Source organism: Musa acuminata, chromosome BXJ3-11 (genome assembly GCF_036884655.1).
Source record: "Musa acuminata AAA Group cultivar baxijiao chromosome BXJ3-11, Cavendish_Baxijiao_AAA, whole genome shotgun sequence".
Classification (NCBI taxonomy): domain Eukaryota; kingdom Viridiplantae; phylum Streptophyta; class Magnoliopsida; order Zingiberales; family Musaceae; genus Musa; species Musa acuminata.
The window spans coordinates 26,899,117-26,926,892 of record NC_088359.1 but is presented as its reverse complement, the minus strand read 5'-3'; the positions used below and the strand labels follow the sequence as shown (position 1 = coordinate 26,926,892).

The 27,776-nt window shown below is 36.9% G+C and overlaps 1 protein-coding gene across 1 annotated transcript; it reads left to right on the top strand.

Annotated features, from left to right (window-relative positions):
* Positions 1–27,587, top strand: LOC103971630 (transportin MOS14). The gene is made up of 27 exons (XM_009385692.3): positions 1–331; positions 4,625–4,702; positions 4,807–4,869; positions 6,745–6,792; positions 6,868–7,014; positions 10,355–10,486; positions 11,712–11,752; positions 11,896–11,987; positions 12,675–12,802; positions 15,259–15,334; positions 15,449–15,569; positions 15,649–15,748; positions 15,904–15,985; positions 16,538–16,620; positions 17,816–17,935; positions 21,094–21,145; positions 21,261–21,416; positions 22,544–22,667; positions 22,742–22,823; positions 22,907–22,995; positions 23,073–23,147; positions 23,241–23,295; positions 25,961–26,080; positions 26,162–26,254; positions 26,365–26,510; positions 26,602–26,779; positions 26,871–27,587. The coding sequence occupies exons 1-27, from the start codon at positions 209–211 to the stop codon at positions 27,147–27,149; spliced, it is 2,883 nt and encodes a 960-aa protein (XP_009383967.1). The 5' UTR covers positions 1–208; the 3' UTR covers positions 27,150–27,587.
* The last annotated feature ends 189 nt before the right edge of the window (positions 27,588–27,776 follow it).

The window sequence follows — 27,776 nt, the reverse complement described above, 5'->3', positions numbered from 1 at the left end:
TTCACGGAGGACACGCACAAGACGAAGCTCTCCGATCGTCCTCCGCCTCTCTTTTCCCTCGGTCCACCGCAAGACCAGAAGAAGGGGAAGGTAAAATTTAAGGAGGAGAGGGCGTCGGGAGAGACGAAATTGAGGCGAAGAAAGAGGAACGCTCGGTCCCCCAAAACCCTGCAAACCCTAACCCTTGAATCGAAGGTGAGGACGGTGGATGGAGCTCGAGAACACGGTGAAGGAGGCCTTGAACGCCCTCTACCACCACCCCGACGACGCCGTCCGCGGCCGCGCCGACCGCTGGCTCCAGGACTTCCAGCGCACCATCGACGCCTGGCAGGTAACGCCACGACCTTCCGCTTCTACTCTGGTTCTTGTTATCTCCGGAATTTCGTACCCATTTGTCAATGATCCTCCCGTTTTAGCTAGAATCTTGTCGAGGATGGTTGCCACTCGCTAATCTAACAGTGTGAAGGGTTTGGGATTACAGCACGATTATTCCAATGTTGGTATTTTCTGTGAAATCCGTGGTAGTTTAATGAGGAAATAGAACCACACAGACGCTTTGTGGTCCCTCAAGTTGGGTCTCGATTTGCATTTCCTATCATAGATTCCTCCATCCGCCATGTGTTAGTGAGCTCGCTAAAGATAACTGTTTCATTTGAGGATGTTGTCGCTTCAATTCCATTCGTATCAAAAGCCAATGCCTGTCAGAGACAGGTACATCCAGTCATGCCAAAAATTAAATAATCCACTTTTCTTATTTTTTTTCTTGTTCATTTGGTGTTTGTGTCCACAGTCAACAGGCAGGAGTTCAAGTCCTGTAAGCGTCAAGCACACGTGTTATGTAATACTTGAATGGAAGGAGCAATTTAAAAAAAAAAAAGAACTTTAATTCTTCAAAGTAAGAGTCATACATACCTTATATATATTTACATCATCTTTTAGATGTATTAATCATTTCATGTATCTAATAGCTGAAGGCACTGTAGGTCCTACTAGAAATTGCTAAATGATAATTAAACAAGGATACATTTTAAAGTTCACAGATAAAAGGGATTGCTTATACTTAAAGTCCACAAACTGTTGTAATAGCAATAGTTTGAGAAACCATTTGAAGAGGCTAATGAGAACTTTGAAGACAACAAGCAAGTCCACACATTGAATCATGTGGTTACATTGTTGCTTCATATTTCACATTTCTTGTGAGGGTTAAATGGTAGACTTCATCGATGGAAACAGGCTAATTGCTATGTTCCTAATACCAACTATATATGATTTTGAAAGCTGAAGGTTACTAAAGAATCTAATTGTTTACATATATTTGATTAGCTTGACATAAAATTAATAGAGTACAAGTTGTGGCTAAATTTTTTTTGAGAAGAATGGATATTTTATTTGTGATTTCATTATTGAGGGTCCGTGTTCTGGATGCAAAATGAATGGGAACTATGATATTTCGTCTCTTTCAAATGAAAATTGGTATTCTGAAGCATTTAACAGTCTGGACTTTTCGTTTTGTTGAATATATTGTTTATCATTTGTTTTCAGTAATTAGGTTAGAGAAGCAGATTTATTGTAGAAACCACAAAGTTCTAGGAGAAGCCATCTTTGACGGAATCTTCTCATTGGAAATGTGATGTCTTCTGTGTATGAGTTTTATTTGAATATCTTGTCCGCTCTATATAGTTGTGGTTCACTGGTTTAGCTTAAAGCAGCCCATAAGAACTGAATCAAACTTCTTCTATGGTTTCTCTCTTGATCCCATATAGGAACTGCTCTCAGCAGAAACTAATGCTTTGGACTCAAGTCTTATTCAGTGCTGTATGGCTTTTGCATGAAAGTCATGGTGCAACTTGAGTTGGAAACTAAGACAAGTCTAGTTAGCATCGGAGACGTCAAAAGGTGCTCAGGTGCTTGCCAAGACAGTTGGGTGAGTTTAGGCCCAAGTGCCTCGATGTATTACGGGTGAGGTCTAGGCACCATCCACGAGCACCTTAGTTGAGGCACTAGGCATCCCAGGTGCTTGCCGAGGCTGATCTGGGCGACCCAGATCTTCAACCTGATCCAAACCCAATTCTGTTGGCCCTTTCCCCCTAGCTGATCCAAATATAACCCCCCACACCTGACACCTGCACTATGCCCTATCATCTTTATTGCTGATTCTTTTGCCACTAGTCACGTCTCTTTCTATATAATGCATCTACTCCTCTTCTTACATCTTCTGTTTCTCTTCCTTCCTCTTCCTCTCTCCACTGCCAGAACACGTTGCTGCCATCCTCTCTGCATTCTTTCCTCTCCTTTTGTTGTCTCATGTTAGAACAGAGAACATAGAAGGCTATACATTGCTTGAGAAGAAGAGGTAAGTATTCTTTTTTTGTGTTATCTCTTGTTTGATCTCCCCATTTTTGGGGTGTTGCGAGCCAGCACCTTTGTTCACATGATGGTTGACCATGTATGACATGGCAGCTGCCATTTAAAAGGTGGGGGTCTTATATTATCTACATATTCGTTCCAAGAATAGGGTGTTTTTTGCACAAAAGAAATTCTTGAAAGGTGCAGCATCTAGTATGGGATATAATCTTAATAAGGCAAGTGATATAGAATGTGAAAAAATTGTTTGTTTCTTTTCTTTAAGAATAAAGGAATCTATTAGGCTGACTTTTCCAGTTCCTTTTTCCACTTATCCTGTTGTTCGTTTTCTTGTCATTGCTCTTCTATTTTTTCTATTCCTTTTGTTCTGGAAAGCTTATTACTCAGTGATTTCAATAGGCGCTCGGGCGAGGCGAGGCCCGAGCGCCTTGCTTCATTTCCAGGTGGCGCGCTTCAAAGAGCCCAGGCGTCGGACGCTTCGGGTGAGCGCCCGGGTTAAACCAGGCGACCGAACTAGCGTTTTAGGTGTGGTTCAGTCTTCAGTGCTTTAGTTGGTTCAATCGAACCAACTAAAGCAATCGATATCAGCCTTCCTCTTGCGACTTCCCAACCCTAACCCTGCTCGTCGCTATCGCTGCTCGTTGCTACCGTTGCCACTATCGTCGCTCGCCGCTCCCGCTCCTGCTATCGCTGCTTGTCACTATCGTTGCCGCTGCCACTATCACTGCTCGTTGCTCCCGTTGCCGTTGTCGCTGCCATTGTCATCGCTCGCCGCTCCCGCTTCCGTTGTTGCTTCTCGCTGCTACCGCTGTCGCTGCCATTGCTCTCTGCTACCTCTTCTCATATCGACTCGATAGTATACTGTTAACAGTATACTAGTAACAATATTTTTTTATTTATTAGACTAATAATATATTATTTTGATTTTAATACTGCTAATTTTTATTTATTTGAAATTATTGTTATTTTTTAAATTTTGAGATTTTTGTTAATGTGATATTGTGATATTGTAAGTTTTTTTAAAATTTAATATCCTATTTTTATTTAAATAATTATATTATATATTTTTATATTTTAGTGTTTCGTTTCGCTCTGGCGAGCGTCTAGCGCCTCTGGCGTTTTTGGACTTTAATGCTTTTTGACGCTTAGCGCTTTTTAAATCATTGTTATTACTACTGTTTTGACTTAACGACACGTGTAACTGCTTTATTTTCTTGTTGGCAATGCTATTTGTTCCTTTAAATTTCTCCTGATTTCTTATAGCATCAGACTTATGTCTGCTAATCTGTAATCCAGGAACATTAGAATTGCAGGTTTCTGCTACATCTGCATTTAATTAAATGTATTTAAAATATTTTGAGAGTTGATCAAATTCTTTGCTTTGAGCCCTGGGCTTTTCTATTTAAATTGGTGTTCCTATTTATACAATTTAGTAGACTCAGTTAAGAATGCAATAGGCATGGATGAGGGCCTTGGGAAATCTGTAAGTTCCACATCTTCATATTTAAGAATGCCTGGATGCATAAGATGCAGAATTTGAACTACCCAATACATGGCAGTTCATAAGTCTTTGACACCATCCATGTGGATTGAGTGCAAGATGGGGCAATCTTTGGTGGGAGAGGCTAGGTGGGTCTCCTTTTCTGTAATTTGCTGGGTTCTACCCTATTTAACATGAAAGCTAGGCTTCATTTTCATTTTTATATATCTTCTGCTCGTTCCCAATCTTAAACAAGCAAAAGAAATGATAATGATAACTAGATTTAACACAAAGAATGTGTAGTAAAGATATCTATGTCTGTCTTTTAGGCTGAAGTTCATTAGAATGGCATGTGTTGGTCGGCAGCATATGTGCACTAACTGGTCGGTAGCACATATTTGTCCTAGGATTGTTTTAGAAAAACATATGCAAATTTTGGGAGTCTATGAGTTACTTGTTACTGCAGCAAAGACTATAAATATCTTTGGGAAGAAGGGTCATATTTGTTCTATAAGATAATGGGAATCAGGGAAACATCTTGTAGATATTGTATGCAAATCTATGACCTTGTTGCAACATAGCATGTGTGCTTGACCAGAATACTTAATAAAATGAAGCCACTATAATGAAATGTGGCTAGGATAAAGCTGTTAAAAAATGACCATTATTTATTTTTTAATTACCTTTATTATCTTATAGTTTCTGATTTCATTTCAGATGTTTTAGGTTGATTTTATTTGTAGCAATACTTATTTCAGTTTTTGTGATTTTTTTTTTCAGGTCTCTGATAACTTACTTCATGATGCCAACAGCAACATGGAGACACTGATATTCTGTTCCCAGACTCTTAGAAGCAAGGTAATATTGTATGCTTTTATTCAAGAATAACTTATGGGGCTTAAAGGTGATCTACCCTTCCATTCTTGTGTTGCTAGATTGTTTACAATTCTTTCCACTGTTAGGTACAACGGGACTTTGAAGAGTTACCTTCAGAAGCCTTTCGTCCGTTACGCGATTCATTATATGTGAGTTCCACATTTTAATAAATGTATGACATATTATAATGTTATTGGGCATATTCATGTGCTACCTAGTGAATTGAAGTTGCTGTGCTTGCCAGGCATTTTGGTTCACAGCTATATTTTCTAATTGTTGAGTCTTTTTGAATATGAATGCTTCAAGATTGTTGAACCTACTTCAGTTAGTTTATTAGGACCGATTTATCTTGTATACCTGTTCTCATACAATTAAATGAAGTCACTAGTTATAAGAAAAATAAAGTTGCTCTTCTATTTTGCAGTAGTAGAACTTTTGACTAAAGCAGCAATAGAATAAGAGAGAATTTAGTGTTCTGAATGTCTGTCTTTTCACATCCTATTTTTGGATTTGGTGATCTTGATTTCTTTGTCTACTATCAATGTTGACACTTAATTTTAATTACTGTCTGATGTGCATGATTATAAACCCTAAAATACTTTCTCTCAATCTACACCATCCATAAGTCCTGAATGGCTATTTATCACTAGCATCTGTGAGATTAAAAAAATAAATTCAAGCAAGGTTACACTTCATTTAAGAGGTTGGGAGGTTGCTATTATTTCACTAGTATAGTAGTACCCTAGAGCATGGTTTTGAATACAGCAGTATCCCAGCACTAATATACAGGTCTAATAGCTTACAAGTATGCCAATTGCGCTAGTTGCTGTTGAGATATTAAATAATTTTTTAACTTATTTAATGTTTGGAGTTATATTGTACATGGTTTGCTGTACCACCCGAGTCGGTATGGTACAGGCAGTATGTACTTGTCCAACTCACCATTGAGATGCGGCTTGCTCGAGTCCCTGTTGACATGCCTTGGCGTATTGTGTGTCGGTACATCGGTACAGATCGATACGTACCATACCAACAAATCTTCAAGATGGGTCCGGTATCCGAAATGGCGAATCTTGATATTGTAGTGTACCGGTCAGTATGTACTAGTTTTGTAAGATTTTGCTACAAATATTAGTACTGTTATCTAAAACCTTGCTTTAGAACCTTCATGCCAACATATTAAGTTGTAGGTTGCACTCTGGTTTTACTAGTTCCATTGATGGAGACCAATAAATTAGTGTCACATGGATGTTTGTAAAGATTTCTGGTTTCATGAATGAAATATGCTTCCAAACAAGTAGCATTCCCTTTTGTGTTATATTTGATCTTAGTTTTCCGTAATTGAATCTCATCCAACCATGCAACCTATTTGTACAGTGTTTTTGAACTTTTGAGATATGCTGTGGGAACAACTTTATCTTTTCTTAAACTAAGATATGATTTCATGTTTGAAATGTACTTGATGGTTGCTTGTTGGTCCCCTTTCAGACTGGTAAATACAAGGCAATACAAGCTGGTACATCCAGTTTTTAAAACCTTAGTCTCAATATGCAAAATTAGTCATTTGAGCTAATACTTCTGATATGGTCTTAAGTCTTAACACCATTGATATTTTGAACAATTTTAGTTTCATGTTGAGTGTTATATAATGAGAAAAGATCTCTTGTAATTGATATTTTATTAGCTTATACCGCGTTGTAGAGTTATTATAGTGGAAGCTGATTGTAGGGCAATAAGTATACATAATGAGCTTGTTAATTTAGTTTACTTGATGTTGACCATTGGTAGATATTGGAGAGTACTGTACTTTAAATTTGCTTTCCACATAAATCACTCAAGCGACAAGTGGGCATAAGAATCTTCACTGACTCTAAATCGATCATAGAATTTTTAATTTTTGACCTATTGCATCACTGACAAAGTGGGGTGGTCACTTTCTCACTTTTTTTTCCAAGTCATTTCGCTAGGTATTCTCTACATAGCTTTATATTTGGATTTGACTATCTTAGAACTGGCAAATGCAGGCATTGCTTAAGAAACTTGATACGGGCCCCCCTAAAGTCAGAACTCAGGTAATTTTGTGGATATTTGTTGCCTTGGTTTTTGTCTTGTCTTTAGGTACAATATTAACTTTATCTTTATTTTAGATTTGCGTTGCTGTTGCTGCTTTGGCTGTGCATGTATCTGTCGAAGACTGGGGAGATGGTGGTATTGTAAATTGGTTAAGCAGTGAGATGAAATCTCATCCTGAGTATATGAGAAGTTTCCTAGAGTTGCTGACTGTCTTGCCTCAGGTATATCTTTTTGAAGTTTCAACCTTCTTCATATGTGCTGAAAATAACATAACAGGACATCAGGACCATAAAACTGAAAATAGAATAAAGAAAGTAGTTCTGGCAGAAGCTATGCTGCATAGTGCCTCTTTGCATACAGCTTCTTGTAGATTTGTTTGTACTGGTTATTCTGGTGACAATGTGCTATTCTCCTCTCTTTGTGCCTTGTAACCTTGGCTATCATTCTTGGAACTGAAATTAATTTGGTCATAAATTACTACCTTGTAAACCTTTTCCTGAACATTCTGGAATTTCGTAGCTTCATTTGGACACTGTTGAATTTATAAATCTTGAGATAATTACCTAAGAGTTAGATATTGCCATCTGTCATCATACGTAAATGCCTTACATGGTTAATGGAAATAGGATTTTGAATATCTATCTTAAATTGATGGCTGTAAAAATGTGAATTTTCAATTTTCTGCTTGATTATTAGTAAAATTAATCTTTTCTGGAATCAATCAGATTTATAGAGATGATAATCATTATAAATAACTTTGAGGAGCTAAGAAGTTTATATACCAAATGGGCCAACTAAATATGGTATACTTTCTTTTGGACTTTATTATGGCAAATTTCTCTGTGTGGGCATCCTTGGTTTGGCTGATATACACTCATATAGAGAGGCAAATTTTGGTAAAAGGAAGCCTAATTTAAGCTTAGTTTCACAATTCTTTTTTGTCAATCAAATGTGTAATGATAGCTGTGGTACCATAGCTTGGCAATTTGCATAGATAGATAAAATTTTGTATGCTAAGCAAATAAAGATTTATCTCCTGTCTTTGACTGGCTGTAAGGTGAGAAATTTGATCTTTTCTAGACTCTATGAAAATTTGCATAAATTTTCAGTCAGGGTTAGATGGATTTGAATAAGACCTGTAAGAATAAAATTAGAATTCGAACATAGGGTCCAATATTGGTTGTCTAGACATGAGGATAAAGAAAAGAATAATATCCTGGAGGAGAAGGAAATACAGGTATAGGAAAATTGAACTTGTTTATTTTGGTTGACTTAACAAAATCATGAAGCTGTGGGGGAACTAAGTCACTAACTAGAGCATGCATTTTATTTGCCCAATTGCCTAATTTTTGACCTTCAATGTCATTACCTAAAAGGTAGAAGATTTTTTGTTCTCTTGGGAGAAAAAGAGCACTAGTTCTTTTTTCTTGTTATTCTGCATATATTTCCTTTTCAATGCCAAAAGACAGAACAAGATTTTGTCCAATTACTTTCCCAGCAATGCACAGAGCATAAATGAGAATACAGGAGTTCTACTGAAGCTCATATCTTCATGCAGTGTACAGTATAAGTCTTTTATAAACATGAAAATTTGTAGAAATTGACTAGAAATATTACCTTACCACCATGGATTGACATGGTGGAGAAAATATGAAGGTTTCATATGCTAGCTCCTGAATCCTGCTATAATTGTTGCTAGGTCTTATGCGGTTATCAATGGAAATAGATTCATTGATCATTATGATGGCCTTTGTACACTTCATTTATCAATGATATGTATTTCTAGTTTAAGCTATTTTGTTTTCAAGTGCTTTGGCATATTTAGGTTATCATAGCAGGTGATTTTCTATTTCCTTGAAAATGGTAATTGGTGGATTCATCTGGATTTGCTGTGATTTGATATGTGGTGTTAACAGGATTGGTATTGTGGGCAATCAAGAAATCTAGGATCGGGTTTGCAGGATGATTGTATAGTATCATGTATCATTGAAAACTATAATACAAAATGCAAGAATCAAAAGCATAAAAATATAATAATAATTAAAAAAGTGAAAAAGGATCTTATATATGAAAAGTTTTCATGTTCTTACATGTAACATTTATAAATTGATTGAAATATACAATTGAGAAACATATAATTTACCAAGTCTTGAACTTTCCTACTGACAAAAAGTTTTCCCTTCTCCTTTCTAATTTCTATTGATTCTCTATTTTGCCCCACTTTTTCTCCCTCTTCTCTCTATCTCTCTTTTACAATATGTATCTCTGTTGAGACCAGACAAATAAATAATGATGTTGATTAATGAGAGTGATGCTGTTATCCATGAGGAAATTTCTATTCCTGCCCCCTCTCTTTGTTCCTTTTCTTTGTTGTCTTCTTTGGCTGTTGCGGTCTTTTCTTCTTTTCTTTGTTGCTGCTGTCAACTTTACTGACTCGCCCTCTTTCACCCCTTCTGTTAGGTTTCAGCATCAGCCAAATTTGGCTGTTGTATTTGTGTTTATATTTTCTACCCCCCTCTCTCTTCGTCAAATCTATTGATTCACCCTCTTTAACATTGGCATCATGTCACCATGCAGACTCACCAGGTTCTATTCAATATCACCTTTTCTGCCTTAGTTGGAACTTTCTTGTGCCCCCTGGTTGCAATTTTCTTTTGTTCTTTGTCCAAACAGGATGGTCTGAGCCGACTGGCCATGGTTATTGGCATCATGCCATTATGCAGAGTGAAGATTAATTATGTTCTAGACTTCTACATTAGCCAGGCATGTTCTTTCATATTTTGTCTAACCACACCAATTTCTAGTTTCTGGGTGTGCCCTCTCATTATCCTATCCTGTATTTAAGATAGTGCTCTCTTAAGGCAACATGTTTTTGAGCTGAAAATGTTCTACACTTAATCCTATTTTGCATTTAACATAGTGTCCTCTCATAATCCTATCTTGCATTTTTCCTAACTATGTTCTAGACTTCTACATGAGCCAGGCATGTTCTTTTGTATTTTGTCTAACTGCACCAATTTCTTTTTGTGGGTGTGCCCTCTCATAATCCTATCTTGCATTTAATATAGTGCTCTCTTAAGTCTTCAACATGTTTTTGAGCTGAAAATGTCAGGAATTAAGAAACCCACTGAACAATAAAATCCGTGTAGTATGTTGCTTTATGTAAATCTGAATATTGCAAACTAGAGTTAAGTTTTTGTTGACTTGAATATTGCAACAGAACTAGCAATTTTGAGACCATGAGCCTTCATATCACATAGGGTTGCTTCTTTGCAACTTGGATGATCAGGTTTCGAGTCATGGGAACAGCAAAAGCTGACCTTTCCTAAGCTCTGTATTAGCACGTGTTCCATGCACGCCACCCTTTTCTTAATCTAACATTCTAACAATTTTGAGCAGACAGTCCAGCACACTTGCATTGAAATAACTCTTCAACATTGTCTTTTGATTCCAGTAGTTGCTGGTTCTGCTTATCTTTAAATTGTTCGTATATGACTTCTGAGTGCTATTTCTTTCATTTACTTCCAAGAGTCTTTGATTCCTTGTATCTTTTCTCTGCAGGAAGCTCATAGCTATAAGATAGCCGCTCGTCCCGAAAGGCGGCGTCAGTTTGAGAAGGAACTTATTTCATCAGCTGAAGTTGCTCTCAGTCTCTTGACTGCTTGTTTGGGTTTTGATAATTTCAAAGAGGAGGTAGATGATGCTTAATCACAGTTGATTGTTTTTTGCAGTGCACTACAAATAGTCCATCTTTCGTGCAGTTAAAATAGATCTTTTATAGATATTATGATTCAATCAGACAGATTATCGTTACTAGTTGATGGATTTAACTAGTTTATTCACATTCTTTTGATTTTGATTTTGTTCTTTTCTGGTTTTTGAAGAATACAGCTGGCCCAGCCAACGATTGACAGAATTTTCTTATTTGCCTTCTACCAATTGGTTTTCACTGTCCTCAATTGTGTTTAGTACTTGAATCTAGGTTCATTCACTCTAGGACCATTTTCAACTAGGCTAGTTAAGGTTGGATGTTATTTGTTGGATAAATGTTCTTAGTTATTATTAGTCATTGTTGATTCTCATTGTGGACTTTCTGATTAAATCACTTAAATAACTGTTTGTTCATAACTCTGGAAGTAAATTTAGGGTTTATAATCTCTTTAAAAGGTCTTACAGCTGTATTTTCTTGACAATGGTTGGATGGATACTTATTTCAATACGATCAACCATGAAAATTTCTCTTTAGTTTTGATGCCGAGATGGGTGTAAGCACCATAAAAAACGGTGACTTCCATTCATCAATTTCTGTCTGTTATAATCTGTACTTACTCTATTATCTTTTTTTTCCCTTTATGCATTGGTCTTCTTTCGTACTAGTTCTTGCTTGCATCATAAGTTTTGACTTTCGCTATATTTCTAATTACAGAATAATGCTTCAAGTTTCCTTCGCTTGATCTTATGCTTGTTTGACATGCTAATTTAATATCATTGATCAAATATTCATATTCATCTAGCAAAAACTTTTTGAGTTCCTTTTCTTAGTTAATGAGTTATAACAATTTGGACCTGGAGCAAAATTTTGAGCTGGTATGCACTTGATTTCTAAGTCCTTTAACATGATTTATGTTCTCTGTACTCTGTACCCTCTCTCAGTGATTACATATTGAGCCCAATGTTCTTGTTTAAGCTTGACCCACTTGCGGTCTGTCTGAATAAAGTTCTTAGTTTTACCCTGTTTGCTTTGATGTTGTTATATACTGTTAGAGTAAAAATTATGTTGTTGCAATTACTGGAAAATGATTGTATAGAACCCGCAAAAAACTCATGAGAGCTAAATGTGGTCAGCTAGGTTATCACTGTTAAGAATGTTGACTGTGTGAATTTTATAATGGTACTACCCAACATTATTCTCTGACAGGTTCTGGAGGGTTTTGCTTCATGGCTTCGCTTGAGCCGTGGGTATGAATATTGTAATTGGAATATATGAAACTTTTCTTTTTGAAACTCTATAGGCTATTTGAAAAGAATTTGAGTTTTGCTTAATTTTGAGGAAGCCTCTATCATGCTTATTGTTTAGAAACTTCTGACATGGTCTCTTTTAGGATTCCTGCCTCTACACTTGCTTCCCATCCTCTAGTGCATGCAGCTTTATCGAGCTTAAGTTCAGAGCAACTTTTGGAGGCAGCTGTAAATGGTATGTAAAAGAACCATTTTAACATACTTATAATAAATAGATATGTAGTTGATTGATTAATCGAGATCTTTGACATGTTGACTTTATCTGTTTTCTGGAGTTTATATATGCATAAATAACCAACCAGAAGTTGGCTCGATATAGGACTCTCATAAGTGTATGACATATATTCTTGTTAACCCATGGGACCTCTTAAAATTGAACTGAATGTGTATCTGCAGAAACGTCATCTCTTTTTCTTAAATACTGGTTGAAATGGGTTTGTATCGATATGGGATGCAGCTGGTATGGCACATACTAATTAGTAGCTCTGTATGGACTGAAACGACAATCCTTTAAATTGTAAAGTTATTTTAATGTTGCTTTGATTTTTATTCTACCCAGAACATGTTAGTAATAGGGAGCTAGTCTGTGAAGTTGTTCGACTTCAGTGGTTATACACATATTTAGAATTTAAAAACCACCAAATGGATGTTGTTCAACCATGTGCAACATAAAACAGTTCTGCACCTGTTGGTTTGGGGGGTTTATCTTCATGGATTAAGGTAATATTGAAAAAAAGAGGGTCCATGAAAGACTTGAATGATTGTGTTGAGAAACATGAAATCATTTAGGATGATCGTCTTGCAGTTATAGTGAACTTTGCTTTTATTGCATTCTTTTGACAATTTTATGTATCCTATGCAGTGATATCAGAATTGATACACTTCACTGTATCTGGAGGTTCCGGTGATCTGTCTGCACAAATGCCACTAATTCATGTTCTCGTGCCTCATGTAATGAGTCTGAAGGAGCAACTTGGAGATTCTTCAAAGGTATAGATGCTGCCTCCTCTTTTTGATTGTCTTAAATTTCTTTATGAAATTGGTTACTGGAACCTGTTAAATTGAAGTTGCTATATGTGAATATTATCACTTACGTCAATATATACTTCTTATTCTTGATCTCGTTGAAAGATGTTTAGATTCTGGAATAAATATTCTTGAAAGTAATTATTAGCTTATTAAATGAGCTGTTTCTGACAGCTTTTTTTTATAGAAAGCAATCTATATATACTGATGCAAGGAACCCCACAAGGTTTATACAGCATTCTAGGCTTTCTATGAAACTTGGTATGTATCGGCATACCGATACTGGTCCAGGTCTGGAGCAGTAGGTCTGGTGCCCGAGATTGTATTCCTTGGGCTCTACTATAACCCATCACTGACAAGATGATGACATACATGTGGGTAATCTTGGGGAGGAAAGACTAATCCCATCATCTTGTGGCCATCCTCATTAGAACCAATTGGTGAGAGTGCTATTCTGCCTACCCAAATCAATCAAGTGGTAGCACTTATAGGTTGAGCAACGGGAAGGAAGTTGTGGATGTTGAAACGCCATCAACCATCGTTACAGAACAAGAGATGTCACCCATGATGACCTCCACTATGCTCAACCAAATTGCATAGGCTCTTAAAAGGGGCTGACCATACTATTCTAGGAGGACCACCTTTTGCACTGACATACACATTGCAATTACCAGCGCAACAATTGCCCGTACTATTGTCCTAGCTGCAAATACATGCAATTTAGGAGTGGGTCAACATATTCTACATCTCCAATGGTGATTACTAAGCATCTGCAATGCTTCTGGTGGATGCTTACATTCTCCTGCTGCTATCAATAACACTAGCTCCTTCTTGGTGATATTAACAGCCACAATATGACTTATATTGGAGTTGCTTCTGTGCATAATTGTTGCCTTCCCAGTTGATTTGCATGAGCAGTCAACTGCTCCATTCAGTGTAATTACAATCCTTTGCCTGGTTGATAACAGTACCTGCGTAAGCTTTGGCTTTATGCAGCAGATTGCCAAAATCAACTTCCCGAAGTTAAGCAATGAACCTGATTGAATGAATATTTTCTGTTGCAATTCTTTTTTTGTGACACTACACAAAAAACAGGTGTTTGCTTCTATGCATCTGGAGAATGCAGGAGTTCATTAACACTGCAACTTGGTTGGAAGATGGTGCATATGGTAACCCAGAGGGTAACGATGATATGGTATTAGGAGGTATTCAAGAAGCATGGCGATATGGTCTTTAATATTTCATAGTTCAATTGGTTGGAAGATGGGCTGGATCTGTAGCGGTCAGAAATGTTAGTTGCTTTGAGAGTTTCAAAGAACTACTTTCCTATTTGATGCCAACAGACACAAACATTGTATAATGTTGTGCGGGAAAGGTCTCAATAGAGGTGCATTGTGGGTTGGATGGCCCCGGTTTGATGTGATGTCGTGATCTTATAGAGCTGGGCATGACCATGTGCTACAATGTTGTTATGGGTCATGGTCTGCAGCATGAACCGGGTATGTGCTACGATGTTGTTATTGGGAAATGTTAACAGGATTAGAAATTTTAATTCCCTTTTTTTTTATAGCTTTCCATTTTGTTTGTTATGAATCTGATAAGATCCAACATTTTGTCTAGTCCTTTTGTCTTGTAGGCAAATAATTTACATTACCCCACTCCTAACCAAACAATCTTTAAATAATCAGGAACATGTTTACATGACAGACCTTAATTAAATTTCTTGAGTTCACTATTGGGCTATTTTTTCTACTTCTATATTCTTTTATAGAGAGATATAGTTACATGACTGCTGGTTTGTGCTCTTTCATGGCCATCATGCCTAATCAGTTTCTCATGTACCATGTTATGAATTAGTGGAAGCCACTAATTCATGGTTGTTTATAAAACTTGAAGGGCAAGGTTTGAAATTAGTTTGTTCATCTCATTGCATAAGCCTATAGGAGTAAAATACCTACTCTAAATGAACTAGGACCCAATATTGGTGCACTGTGTTCTTTTTCTTGTTTGTTTGTAGGGGTCCACACTTTATGTGGCCCAAATTGCAATATGAACAATATTGCATAGAAAGTGGGATATAGTTAACATGAGAGCGCTGAAATTTTACCATCATGCACTTATGGTAATTTAAAAGAAAAAATTGAATTGAACAAAGTAACTACACTAAAATATATGAAAGGGCATGCTCCAACCTTTACAACATGAAAGGAACTGGATTCAAAGCCTATTCTGAGTTTGCAGGTTGATGCTAATGAAACAGATGTAAACAGTAAAGATAAAGATCTAGTCCTTAGTAACTATTGACTTTGTTCCTCTTGGTATCATGTTTTCTTCAGAATTTTATGCATTTTGTTTTCTTGATGTTCAAGATACTACACAATCTTGGCTACCTCTTTGATCTTGTCAAAATTAATGGTCAGGATGAAGAAGATGTGAAGGCCATTGCTCGCTTGTTTGCAGACATGGGGGATTCCTATGTAGAGTTGATTGCAACTGGTACAATTGCAATTTGTTGAATTTTTTTATTATGTTCAACTCAGTAATTTCTTGTTGGAACTTGGAAGTTTTGGTTGTTTCTTCCATCCGCTTGACACTGATATTTTTTTGCAGGTTCTGATGATTCAATGCTTATCATACAAGCACTGCTTGAAGTTGCTTCACACCCTGAATATGACATTTCATCAATGACATATAACTTCTGGCACAACCTCCAGACTATCTTGACCAGAAGGTAACTGTATATAATAGTCACTTAAATCTGGTATTTCTGTTTAATCAGGAAATAGTTGCATAAACTATAAACATTCCAGGGAATCATACTTGACATATGGATCTGAGGGTTCAATCGAGGCAGAAAGGAATAGGAGGTTACATGTTTTCCGTGCACCATTTGAGATGCTGGTTTCTCTTGTATGTACAGCTGAATTATATCAAGTGCTATATAGATGTTATTGGATAATTCTTAACAACTAATGAACTATACCTTCATTCGGTTTCAGCTTGATTTCTTTGTTTCACTTTTCCTGATAATTCTGCTTACTCGACTCTAAAACATTTTTTGCCAGGTAAGTTTTCGAGTTGAATATCCAAAAGACTATGAGGAACTGTCAGAAGAGGACCATAAGGATTTTAAGCATACTAGATATGGTAAAAATGGACTTCTTTTTTAAAGCTCTCTTTTTAGTTCTTGATTTACTTGTTTGAATATATGAATACTCTCTATTGTGCAGCATTTTGTTTAGATCAGTGTCTGTCATACCGAATCGTACCGCCCGGTATGGGCGGTACATACCGGTCCGATAGGCCAGCGGTACGCGGACCGTCCGGTACTGGTCCGCACTGTTGCAGTGCTACAGTGCTCGGTACACCGTACCATACCGGTACCGAGCCCAGGTCGAAATACTGGTACGGTACGGTATTGCGAACCTTGGTTTAGATGTCTGATGATCATTTTTGTTGTCACTTCTAGACCCACTAACAACAGTTTTATGTATGTTTAGTTGTGTCAGAAGTGCATATTAATCTAATAAAATGCATATTGGTATAATATAGTGAACTAGTTAGGTTTGTTGTTGTCAAAAATACAATTAGTCTTTTCATTGTGGAAGTCAATATATTTCTTTAGGCATGGTTTCTTGCTAATTATGCCTGTCATCCAGCACTTTTGTGAAGTAATGAATTTTCTTTTCTTTTTGGTAGCTGTTAATGATGTATTAATTGATGCGACAACCATTCTAGGCGGTGAACAAACACTTAAGATTCTCTCCATGAAGCTATTTCAGGTGAGACTTCTTTGTTTCTAAATGACTATTTATGTTTTTTAGATGTTTATTTTATAGTGATTGTTTACTCTTATTTTTTATAGTGAATGTTTACTCTTTATTTCTAGGGAGGGGGAGGGAGAGAGAGAGAGGGAGATTTCTGTTAAAACACATTTTATTATAAGACTCAAGGCAAGAGTAGTAGACAAAAGATACCAAAGAATGCATTATTTAGTTTAAGTGAATAATGGTCAACATTGAGAATTGCTTCTAGAGTGTGCTGTTATAAACTTATATATCATAAGTTTATGGAAAATTTTATGAAAAATGTAATTGATGTGGATACTGGTCTTTACTATTAGCTTATACAATTGTTTTCATTGGGTGATTTTAGTTATTTGCATCAACTAATTACATGGGGCAACAAGATCCTTTTTCAGTCAAAGCTTTGGCTGTTATTCCACTGCTGTGTAGAGCAGGTATCACCAGCAAGTTGAAATCAAAGAAAACTTTTCCTGCTTAAGTTCTTAACATCCTAATCAGCATCTGGTGGGGTTGAGTGGCATCTTTGGTCACAATGCTTGGTGCTCTTTTACTTCTGTTGTTACATCTGGTGAGGTATATTGGGGGTGTGCTGGGGGTGCCACAGGTCCCAGACATTGGTGAACTAAGTTATGTTGCTGATTGGATATGGTGATTTTGGTTATATGCAAGAGCATTGTCTTGCTGCCGCAATTCCCTATGCTGGTTGGAGCACTTTGCTAAACCCTGTGGTGCATATATTGATGGCAGCACAAAATTGAAGAGTGAAAGAAAATGAGTAGGGAAGGCAGTGGATTGATTTGACAAGGGTGATAGAATGCTCCATGTTGGTTACAGGACATTGGCATTGTCGTGTGTATGATGTGTGTCATGGTTATGACATGATTACAAAAGGAAGAGAGTGGGATAGAATAGAAAAGGGTTATTTCCTTATGGTCTGCAGGTTGACAAAGGATGGCTTAAAATTGGGTATGCCAAGTCATTACCTAGATACGAGGGCATTGATGTTGATATCCAATTGGCTTGCGTGTGTCTCATGCTGCACAGCTCAGGACACATGGTAAAGGCAATTCATAATCTGTGTCAAAATCAATTCTATTATAGTGTTTGGTGCTGATTGATTTTTTTTTGTTGACTTAAGCCTTTAATCCAACTTTTTTCTGTCACATCATAGGCTGTTGGAAATCACAGACATGGAGAGAGCTTCAAATGGCAGCCTGTTGAGGCTGCACTATTCTGTATACAAGCAGTGGCTAAGACTGTTTCAACTCAAGAAGCAGAAGTATTGCCCCAGGTAGATTTATCAATTTGGGTCATATCTGAATCATTGTTGCTAAACAATTCTAGTTTTAATACGTTGTCAGTTCACAAGAACAGTCCATTAAGTAAAAGGCACCAGATTTGTCTACACGAGAGCCATTTTCTTTTGTATTGGTGTCTACTTCTGCTAATTTAAACAAACTGATAAGCTGAATTTCTCTAGTTGTTTGTTCCTTTTCTTAATTAGCAAGTTCGATAAACATTTTAGTTCTTTTCCTTGATGCATGGTATTGATTTTCTACTTGATATTGGGACTGGTGGGAATCAATTATCCAGCAATGCACCATCATGTCCTAAATTTCTTCAGGGACTGAGTCCCTTGGACTACAGGGATAGTTGCATGCATCTTGTGGAGTCAAATGATCTAGTCTCTGTAGAGTATATAACTTTATTGTTCAGTCAGTCTAAAATGGCTGCAGTTTTGGTGATCTCCAGGATGTAAATAGAATTTCTGAAGAAATTCTGTTATTTGTTGTACTTAATAATCTTTAAATGTTATGGACTCTGGGATATCGGATGCTTCTACTGGTGAGAAATCTAAAATTGTGTAAGTGGATTGTGCAGTGGGGATCTCGATAAAAATTTTCTGGAAGCTAACGAGTTTTGGGTGGCTTAAAAAAAAATTGTCATACTGCTGTATATAATGATCCAAATGGTGGTCCAATTCCAATTTCATAACCTATTGGAGTGGAGTGGTACCTGTATACCGGGATGGTTTTACCAACATATACCATCTTGCATCACTGAATAAATTAAGAAAATAGAAATAAATTGTATGTATGTACCAGTTTCAAGCTATACTCTTCAATACTGTCATTCAGTTGGACTGGTAAATATCAATCGGTAAATATTGGTCCAGCAGTATTCAAATTCTTTGTTGTTTATACATTTGTGTGGTGTATATGCTTGTAATTATTAATGAGAAGTTTCTCTCACAGTATGCGCCAAACAGACCCTGATCTTTAATAATTGCTAAACATATCCTCTTTTGGATCCTTAAAATAGTGATGATTTGATCCAACAATCAAGCACTATTTCTTTCATCATCATGTGTCAGTCAACTCTAATCTGATTATCTGAGGCATTGTCTTTTTAAACTCGTATCTGCACTATGGCAGTCAAAATATGATGTTGGGAATAGGAAATAAGGATGTAATGCATGAACTATCATGGATAGTTCGGTAAATGTTGCAGCTATGGTTATTTAAAGTTAAAAAAATTGAAGATTTTTGTTCCATGGGTTCCACCTACTCTCAGTAGAAGTTTCTGAAGTTCAGGTCAGTTTTTATTTAAAATATTAATGGATGGCTGTTACCTCACCATGATCTGAACCCAGCACTTGGGCACCATCTTGACAAGGATTAGAACTTGGTTGCTTTTTTTAGATGAAAGGGAGAAACTAACCATTAGGTCATGTCTTGGTGCACCTTTGGTTTTATAGTTGCACAATGTCTGAAGTTCAATCTCATATCTGTGTCATCACTATGATCTTAATAATGTGATATCTATGCAGTATTACAAAGTTCTTGAACTTGGTGAGATATTGATCACCCCTTGAATAGTTGATAGTTACAGAATAGTCATTTTAAAGGTTGTTTTACAGAATTAACTAATGTGACAACTTGGTTCCTTGTGATTTAGCAAACTGAGTCAGGCTCGATATTCCTGTAACAAGGAGGAGATATGCCATAATGTCCCAACTATTTGGGGTCAGAAGCTACATGGATCTTTTGCCACTATTGAGCTCTGCACAAAGAAATCTCCTTAGTTAAATTAAGAGCATCCTGTAGCAAGGAGACTATGGTTTTAAAATTAAGGTGTTCCTTATGTTTAATATTTAGTGATTTGAAGAACTTTTATTGCCTAAAGAGTTTACTGTGTTAGTTCTCATTAAATGAATAAAGTGACTTCTTCCCTAGAGTTGTTTGCTTGCTGTAGTTGCTTCTAGTGTTACTTTGGCATTTCAGTTTGGTTTAATTTACATTTATTTGTGCAGATAAGATTAGCCCTTGGCAAATTGATCTCAGGTTCTGTTTGTTCCTTTGGTGTAGTATAGTTGTCACATTTAATAAACTTCATTCTATAAAAGGGTGGTTCAAGCAGTAAGAAATTCTTGCTCAATTAGGCATTTTGTGGACTTTGGGGCTGAAATGATAATTCCAAAAGTTCCAAAACAACTTCATACCATTATTCTCACCGAGGAAGCTCCAGTGACTCTTGAACTTTTTGGTTATGATGGGGTCTATGTTGAATTAAGCATCTTAACTTGAGTTACTCCCTAGGGCCTAGAAAAGCTTGGGGCTACTTAGATATGTTTGCTTAGCTAAATTTTTTATGCACATATGAGTTTGCCTTTTAGTTTATAGAAGTACACAATGCATACATGTAAAATAGAAAGAAATTGTCCAGTGTACATGGTTATAACCAGGGTCGGCCGTACCGAGCCGTACCGCCCGGTACGGGCAGTACGTACCGGTTCGACAGGTTTTCGGTACGCGGACTGACTGTTACCGGTCCGAGGTAAGTGCTACAGTACTCGATACACCAAGGTGTACCGCTCGGTATACCGTACCGTACCGGTACCGAGCCCAGGTCGAAATACCGGTACGGTATTGCGAACCTTGGTTATAACTATTACTTCCACATCGTTGCACTGTGTTGTATTTGTGAGTTCAATTGATGTAACAAACTACTAGATATCATTAGGATTTGGTGAAATGGAAATGTTCATGTTCATTTGTTTGAAGCAAAGATGTAGTAGGTTTCTGAAAAGAGCATGGGATCGATAAGAACTGTAAACAATAGTAACTCAAAAGAATGGGATGATTCTCATTAAGTTTGTAGCTTGTGGCCTAGAGCTATCATGTAGGCTTTGTCCACTGCTTGAGCATTAGGGTTGATCGATCACTTGTTGTATAGGATATTTGACAACCAAGCCCTGTTGTGTAGAAATATAATTTGCCGCTTCTGTGCTTATATAATTGATAGCCCGAGGGAAGTGTACTCTGTACTGTAATATCATTTTATTTATAATTAGATATCCAGTAGAAGTATTTGCCATTAGTTTACAAGTAATAATTTATGGGGTTTTTGATGGAATGTGCTTGCTTAGATCTTATATGTATTCTGCAGATTATGGCGTTACTTCCAAAACTTCCTTATGAACCTTACTTGTTACAAACAGGTACTTTTCAACATTGTTGTACACATTCATTAATGTTCTCAGGTAAAACTTGTTTCATACGTGTGCAAGACTACGAGTATCAGTAATTGAGCTCAAGTTTTTTGAAATTCCCCAGTTTGTTCTACCATTGGAGCATATTCAAAATGGATTGATGCTGCTCCGGTTGAACTTTCAATCTTGCCACCACTAGTTGATATTCTTACCAAGAGCATGAGTGCATCAGAAGACTCTGCAGCAGCTGCTGCAGTTGCATTTAAGTATATATGTGAAGGTACATAGCTATAACTGCACAAGTTCTTGGCTACTCTTTTGACGTTGATTTTGAATGCTACTGATGAAGGTTACAATCTTATCAGTTCACTGAAATATTATGAAGGTTCCAACTATTCATAGAATTTTCTTAGTATTATTGTCCATCCTCAAAAAAAAAAAAAAAATCTTAGTTCCTATTTTGCACAACATAGCCTGTGCTCATCAAATTTTGATGCTGTTGTTAAAGACCGATATATTTTTGTTGACCTGATTATTAGATTGACTTGTTTTAAGTTACCATGATAGCATTTGAAGTCTCACTTTATGTAACCTACCAGGCTGGATTTAAGCAAACAAGCCATAGCCTTTCCCATACCTAAATTGGTGCTACATTTTAAAATGGTCCGATAATGTGTTTCTTTTCAATCATATTGCTCAAGTTTAGTCCCATCCTCCTCTTATCTATTGGGGTCTTGGCTTTGAGTAGGGATGTCAGTTATACCTGTGGGGACCCACCCCTGATTGGCTGGGGATAGAGGGCATTTTATATTACTCGTGCAAATACGGAGTGGGGACGAGTATAGCACTCTCCACTTCGTACCCGTACCCAGCCCATTAATACATGGGCTGAGATGCTAGGCCCAAACACTAGGCGGGCCAGACTTTTATTATTCAAAGTAGATTGGGTGAACCTTGATTGAATCAATTATGATTCAATCAAGAACCATTTGGCTCAATGGAATCAAATGAAACATTTCATCGTTCAACGGTAACAACTCCTCTCCGTGGTCCTATGCACTGCACACACCCAATCCCGTGTTGTGGTGGCTGTTTTTCTTAATTGATTGAATTAATTAGGAGGATACGGAGAACTTGCGGGTTCCTTGCCCCTAATGGGGATTCCCAATATCCACCCTCGCCCTGCCTAAATAGGGAATGGGGTAGGGATGGGGGATGAGACGGGCATGGGGATGCAGGAAGCATTCCCTGCCCTGCCCCTCCCCGCACTGTTGACTTCCCTAGCCTCTTGAGTGCTATACTTGTTTATGATAAATTGAATGTTCTTTTATGTTTCTCTATTTGTTCTGAATGATGATTCCTTATTTTATTCCTTTAATGCTGGTTTGACTGCTTTCTCTTGTTTAGATTGCAGCAGGAAATTTCTTGGAGCACTGGATGGTCTTTTCCATATTTATCATATAGCCATTAGTGGAGAAGGGGGATATAAAGTGTCTTCTGATGATTCAATGCATTTGGTTGAAGCATTGAGGTTGTTCTGTTTTCAATAGTGTAGTCATCATTGTAGTTCAGGATTCTGTTGGTGCTTACGAAAATATATTGCAGTGTGGTCATCAAGGAACTTCCACCTGAGCATGCCAAGAAGGCTTTGGAGCTAGTTTGCCTGCCAATTGTTACTCCATTACAAGTAAGCACTGACTTTATAATGTGTTGACAAGTATTTGAAACATTTCACTTTTCTAATCCATTTGCTTTTCTGAAAAAAATCAGGAGTTTACGAATCAAGGTGGAGGATCTATACAGGAAACACCTGCAAGTCAGCTGACGATTCATATTGACCGTCTTGCATGCATTTTCAGGTAGTGGTTAAATTTTTTTTAAATTGATGGTCATATAGTTTTGGAGGTTGATTATATAACTGCAAGTGCACTTTCAGGAATGTTAGTCTTCCAGAAATTGTAGCAGAAGCAGTCAACAGGTTCTGGCCAATTTTCAAAACTATCTTTGATCAGTAAGGATCAGATACCCTCCTGAGGCTATAATACTTATGATCTATACGTGTACCATATCTGTAGAAATCAATTCTCATCTTTTTCTGATGTAGTCGTGGCTGGGACATGCGAACAATGGAGTCTCTATGCCGTGCCTGTAAATATGCTGTAAGTATGTTGTATATTTTTTTATTATGGGAAAGGTCCTTCAAGTTGGTTTCTGAAGCAGCCATTCATTAGTATGATTGGATTGTCTGGCAACATATTGGAAGGTCACTATCTACTAGTATAGTATTATAGTGACATTGCACCGATGCATAGATTTTTAAGCCTGTTGCTACTAGCATACATCTGCTTGGCATCTCAAATTGACCTAAACTAAGTAGTCCATTTGCTTTTGTTGTCAGGCTATGATGATCAATAATTGGACTTTGGAGACATCATTACCCTTTCTACTTGTTTAGTTTGTTCTGTTAGGCTATAGGGACCAATATAGATGATTGCAATCTCATGGCCGGTTGGTGAGGTCACTGTTGTTTGATGTATGTTCCTTCTCCCTCCTTGCTGTAGGCTGGCAACTATTGGAGGAAATTGGTGGATGGTTGACAGCTATATTTATATTCATATAACTAAAAAAATCATTGCATTGCCATAACCACATGATTGTCATATATGGCTAGAGTGATCGTACTATAAATCAAGATTGGTCTTGTACTGTTTCACATTTGGTTTGCAAGATTCCATATGAATCATGTGATTATTCAATATTTTTTAGATACTCAGGGATGTGGTGAATTAAGCAAAACTAACATCGGCCAACTTGTAGTTGCTCGTATTGCTCATGGATTATAGTGAACATATTGACATGATCAAGTTATGGGTCCTGGTATGTTGTTTATCCCTGGTGATTCTTATGAGCATGTACTATGGTGATGATAGTGTATGCATTAACTCTAAGCATAATGATTGTGATTGAACACTTAAATTTGTACTCTAAAGATGGTGAGTTAATAGGGTAGGTTAGTATGGCACTTTTAAACTGTATAACTTTTGTTGCCATGGTTTACATAATTTGTGCTTATAATATTAAATTACAGAGAAATTTCATGCGTATTCCTCGAGAAGTGAGAAATAACAGAGATCCCTTTGGATCTTGATTTCACATTAATATTCTTTTTAAGCTCCACAACTAACAATTTTACCCTACAGTTTGGCTCTATTTGTGAATTCTTCTCACACCATTGTTAAATGGTTTAGGTTAAGGCAACCTTATTAAATTCTTAGAAAACAAAACACCCTAGCCCATTCCATGACACTTTTTCCATCTCTCTCCTCATTATCCTTCTCCCTCCTGGGTCCTAAACCCAACTTGTGAATTGTTCCCTCTCCCCTAGCTCCCTGCCCAAATTCATTCTAATCTTTTCATACCTCCATCTTCTCCTCTAACCCGCTCTTTTCCCTCCCACCCAGTCTCTGACCTGAAGTGACTCTTCCATCTCCTCTTCGTCCTCATAACTCAATTCATTTTCCTACCACCCAAGTTACTGTTGCCCACATGCACCTCCCTTTATGCACCGCGACAGGTGTTGAGGAAGATCTGAAAGATTGATAAGAGTTGTTAGCTGATCGAATATAGTTCTAATATTGCTTTATAATAGTTATCTGCAATCTGGAATATTCTAGGCTGTAGTAAGGGTTCAGTACATGGAATGCCAACGAACTTGGTTCTTGGTTGATTGGCAACAAGTTTTGGCTATGATATCCTCTTTTCTTCATGTTGATAAACATGAAGGAGACGAAGTTGTTAGCTGATTGAATATAGTTCTAATATTGCTTTATTATAGTTATCTGCAATCTGGAATATTCTAGGCTGTAGTAAGGGTTCAGTACATGGTATGCCAACGAACTTGGTTCTTGGTTGTGGTATAGAATTAGTTGGTTCATTATATTTCATATTGAATTACAGTAATAGCAGATCACAAATTATGAATTTATTGGTTTGTTTTATTGTTTAGTGCTTTTGTTATTTAGCTTTTCCTAAAGGACTTTATAGTAGGAATGTATATGAATATTATTTGATTACATTTTTAAAATTGAATAATGTTGATAATTTAGAATCTTGAATTTGACTTTTCAGAGTTCGTACTACAGCAATCCAGTTTGTAATGTTACTACATGGGACCGTATCTGTGTTTGACTTTGTAATATTAAAAACTGAGACAAGCATTTTTGTCTAAAGAAATGAAGGCCTGCAGACTTGGACATTGAATCAATACTCTCTTTTCCGTCTGCCTGTTTCTGTTTGAAGTTCAATTAGTAAAGTGATATTTTGTTTTCTAAATTGGTTGATCTGTTGGTATCTATTTATATTAAATAAATTGGTTGGATGTTGGTTTATCTTTTCCATGTCGATAATACTTTAATTAGATATGGGTTGAGCAATATGGCCCAATTGGAACCCTTCCACTCAAACCTTCGCCTATACGTGCATTAAGAATGGCTCTAATTTTGCTGTTGTATGAATTTAACATTGCATGCATTTTCCATTTACCATTTACTAATCTTTTATTCTCTTAAAAGCTTGCTGATTCCACATCTGTTTTTGAATTATTTAGCTGTTGTATGAATTTAAACGTTGCATGAATTTTCCATTTACCATTTACTAATATTTTATTCTCTTAAAATCTTGCTGATTCCACATCTGTTTTTGAATTATTTAATTTGCTTTACTTCTATATTTTTGTTTGTCTGCCTATGGATCAACTGCATATTAATATTCTTTGTAATTTACATCGTGTTAGATTTAGTAATTGCCACTTTTACTGATTTAAAGGTGAGAACCTGTGGAAGATTCATGGGAGTTACCATAGGCTCAATGCTTGAGGAGATTCAAGTCTTGTATCTGCAGCATAATCAACCTTGCTTCCTTTATCTGTCAAGTGAAGTTATAAAGGTATGGTATTTGTGCATGTCAGTACTACCTTTTAATATCATTTTTCATGTTATTATTATTGATGGATTTCCTGAATGGCAGATGTTTGGATCAGATCCCTCTTGTGCCGACTACCTTAGAAATTTGATCGAGTCACTTTTCAGTCATACAACAAAGCTTCTTACAACTATTCAAGTACTAAATTTTCTTGATTCCCTTGTGTTACATACTCTTGCAAGGTGACATGTTTTTATACCTCTAATTAATATAACCACTAAGATTTCCCTTGCTTCCTTGTAATGCAGGATTTTACTGCGAGACCAGACATAGCGGATGACTGTTTTCTGTTGGCTTCAAGATGCATTCGCTATTGCCCTGATTTGTTTGTGCTCTCTTCTATATTTCCATATCTAATTGACTGCTCGATGGTTGGGATTACTATACAGCACAGGTATCATGTGCATCCACATTTATTAGTGGACTTTTTTGTTTTGTTGGAGAGACCAATCTTCCTATTAACTTCTGTTTTGTCTCTTTTTCAGAGATGCTTGCAAGTCCTTATTGAACTTTCTATCTGATGTCTTTGACCTTGCAAATTCTTCGGCTGGAGAAAAGTACCAGTCCATAATAAATGGTACAATAATTCCTCGTGGTGCTACTCTTACCCGAATTTTGATTGCATCTCTAACCGGAGCACTTCCGTCTTCTCGATTAGAGGAGGTATATAGCACCACATGATTCTTTTGGAATGAAAATTTTTAATAGCAATTTTGCTAAATATGCTATTCTTCGGTGTATGTTGTTGCCACAGGTGACATACGTCCTGTTGTCGCTAACCAGGACATATGGTGTCAGGGTTTTGGTGTGGGCAAAGGAGAGTATCTCACTTATACCACACACTGCCCTCACGGAGGCTGAATCTTCTACCTTCCTTAAAGCTCTCTCTGATGCTGCATCGGGATCAGAGAGTTCTGCCCTCACAGAAACACTCGAGGAGCTTTCGGATGTTTGCCGACGCAGTAGGACGGTTCAAGATGTAGTTCAGGGAGCTCTGAGGCCCCTCGACTTGAAGTTTACAGCTGTATCTTAGATTTTTGGAAGAGAGGCTGATTCAGAATCCGGTGTGCTATTCTTGGACTGATCCAAACCTTGAGGAATAAGGTAATCTTTGCTCCTTTGGGCTTGTGTGATTGTGGTGATAGAATTTTGACTTTGTTGTGTGAGTATGAACAAGCAAGATTTTCTCATTATTCAAATTGCTACGACAACTAAGAGTTATCTCCTTATCTTTTAATTTTTCAAGGAGTAGCTCATTTAGTTATAGCTGGTCATGCAGTTCTTGTATACCTGAATGTATTCCATGTATATGTCCCTATTTATTGTCCTTGGGTCTTATTTTCTTTCACGGTGAGGAAATAGCTGATGCCTTTTACCAGTCAATTTAGAGAGTCTATGAACCCTGGTACGTTTAATCAAGTTTGTCATTTGGTGTGGCAAGTTTACATTTGATGGTGAATTATGTTTTTTACATGTGCTGTTACACACCTCTCATCCATGTGTAGATGAAAGAGTCAATCATCTTTTTTAGTTGTTCTGAAACAATAATTCATTTACTTATTTATGGAGGTGACAAAAAAGTCATGTAGACAAATGCAATGCTGCGAGCCTAACATCTGCATTTCTAGGTATCTCTTTTAACATATGGTTTTTCAATTTT

Coding starts and splice junctions, on each gene's coding strand:
- LOC103971630 (XM_009385692.3), top strand. CDS start 209: ATGGAGCTCGAGAACACGGTGAAGGAGGCCTTGAACGCCCTCTACCAC. Junction 7,015..10,354: donor TGCTGACTGTCTTGCCTCAG/GTATATCTTTTT, acceptor TTTTCTCTGCAG/GAAGCTCATAGCTATAAGAT. Junction 26,511..26,601: donor GGGATTACTATACAGCACAG/GTATCATGTGCA, acceptor TCTCTTTTTCAG/AGATGCTTGCAAGTCCTTAT.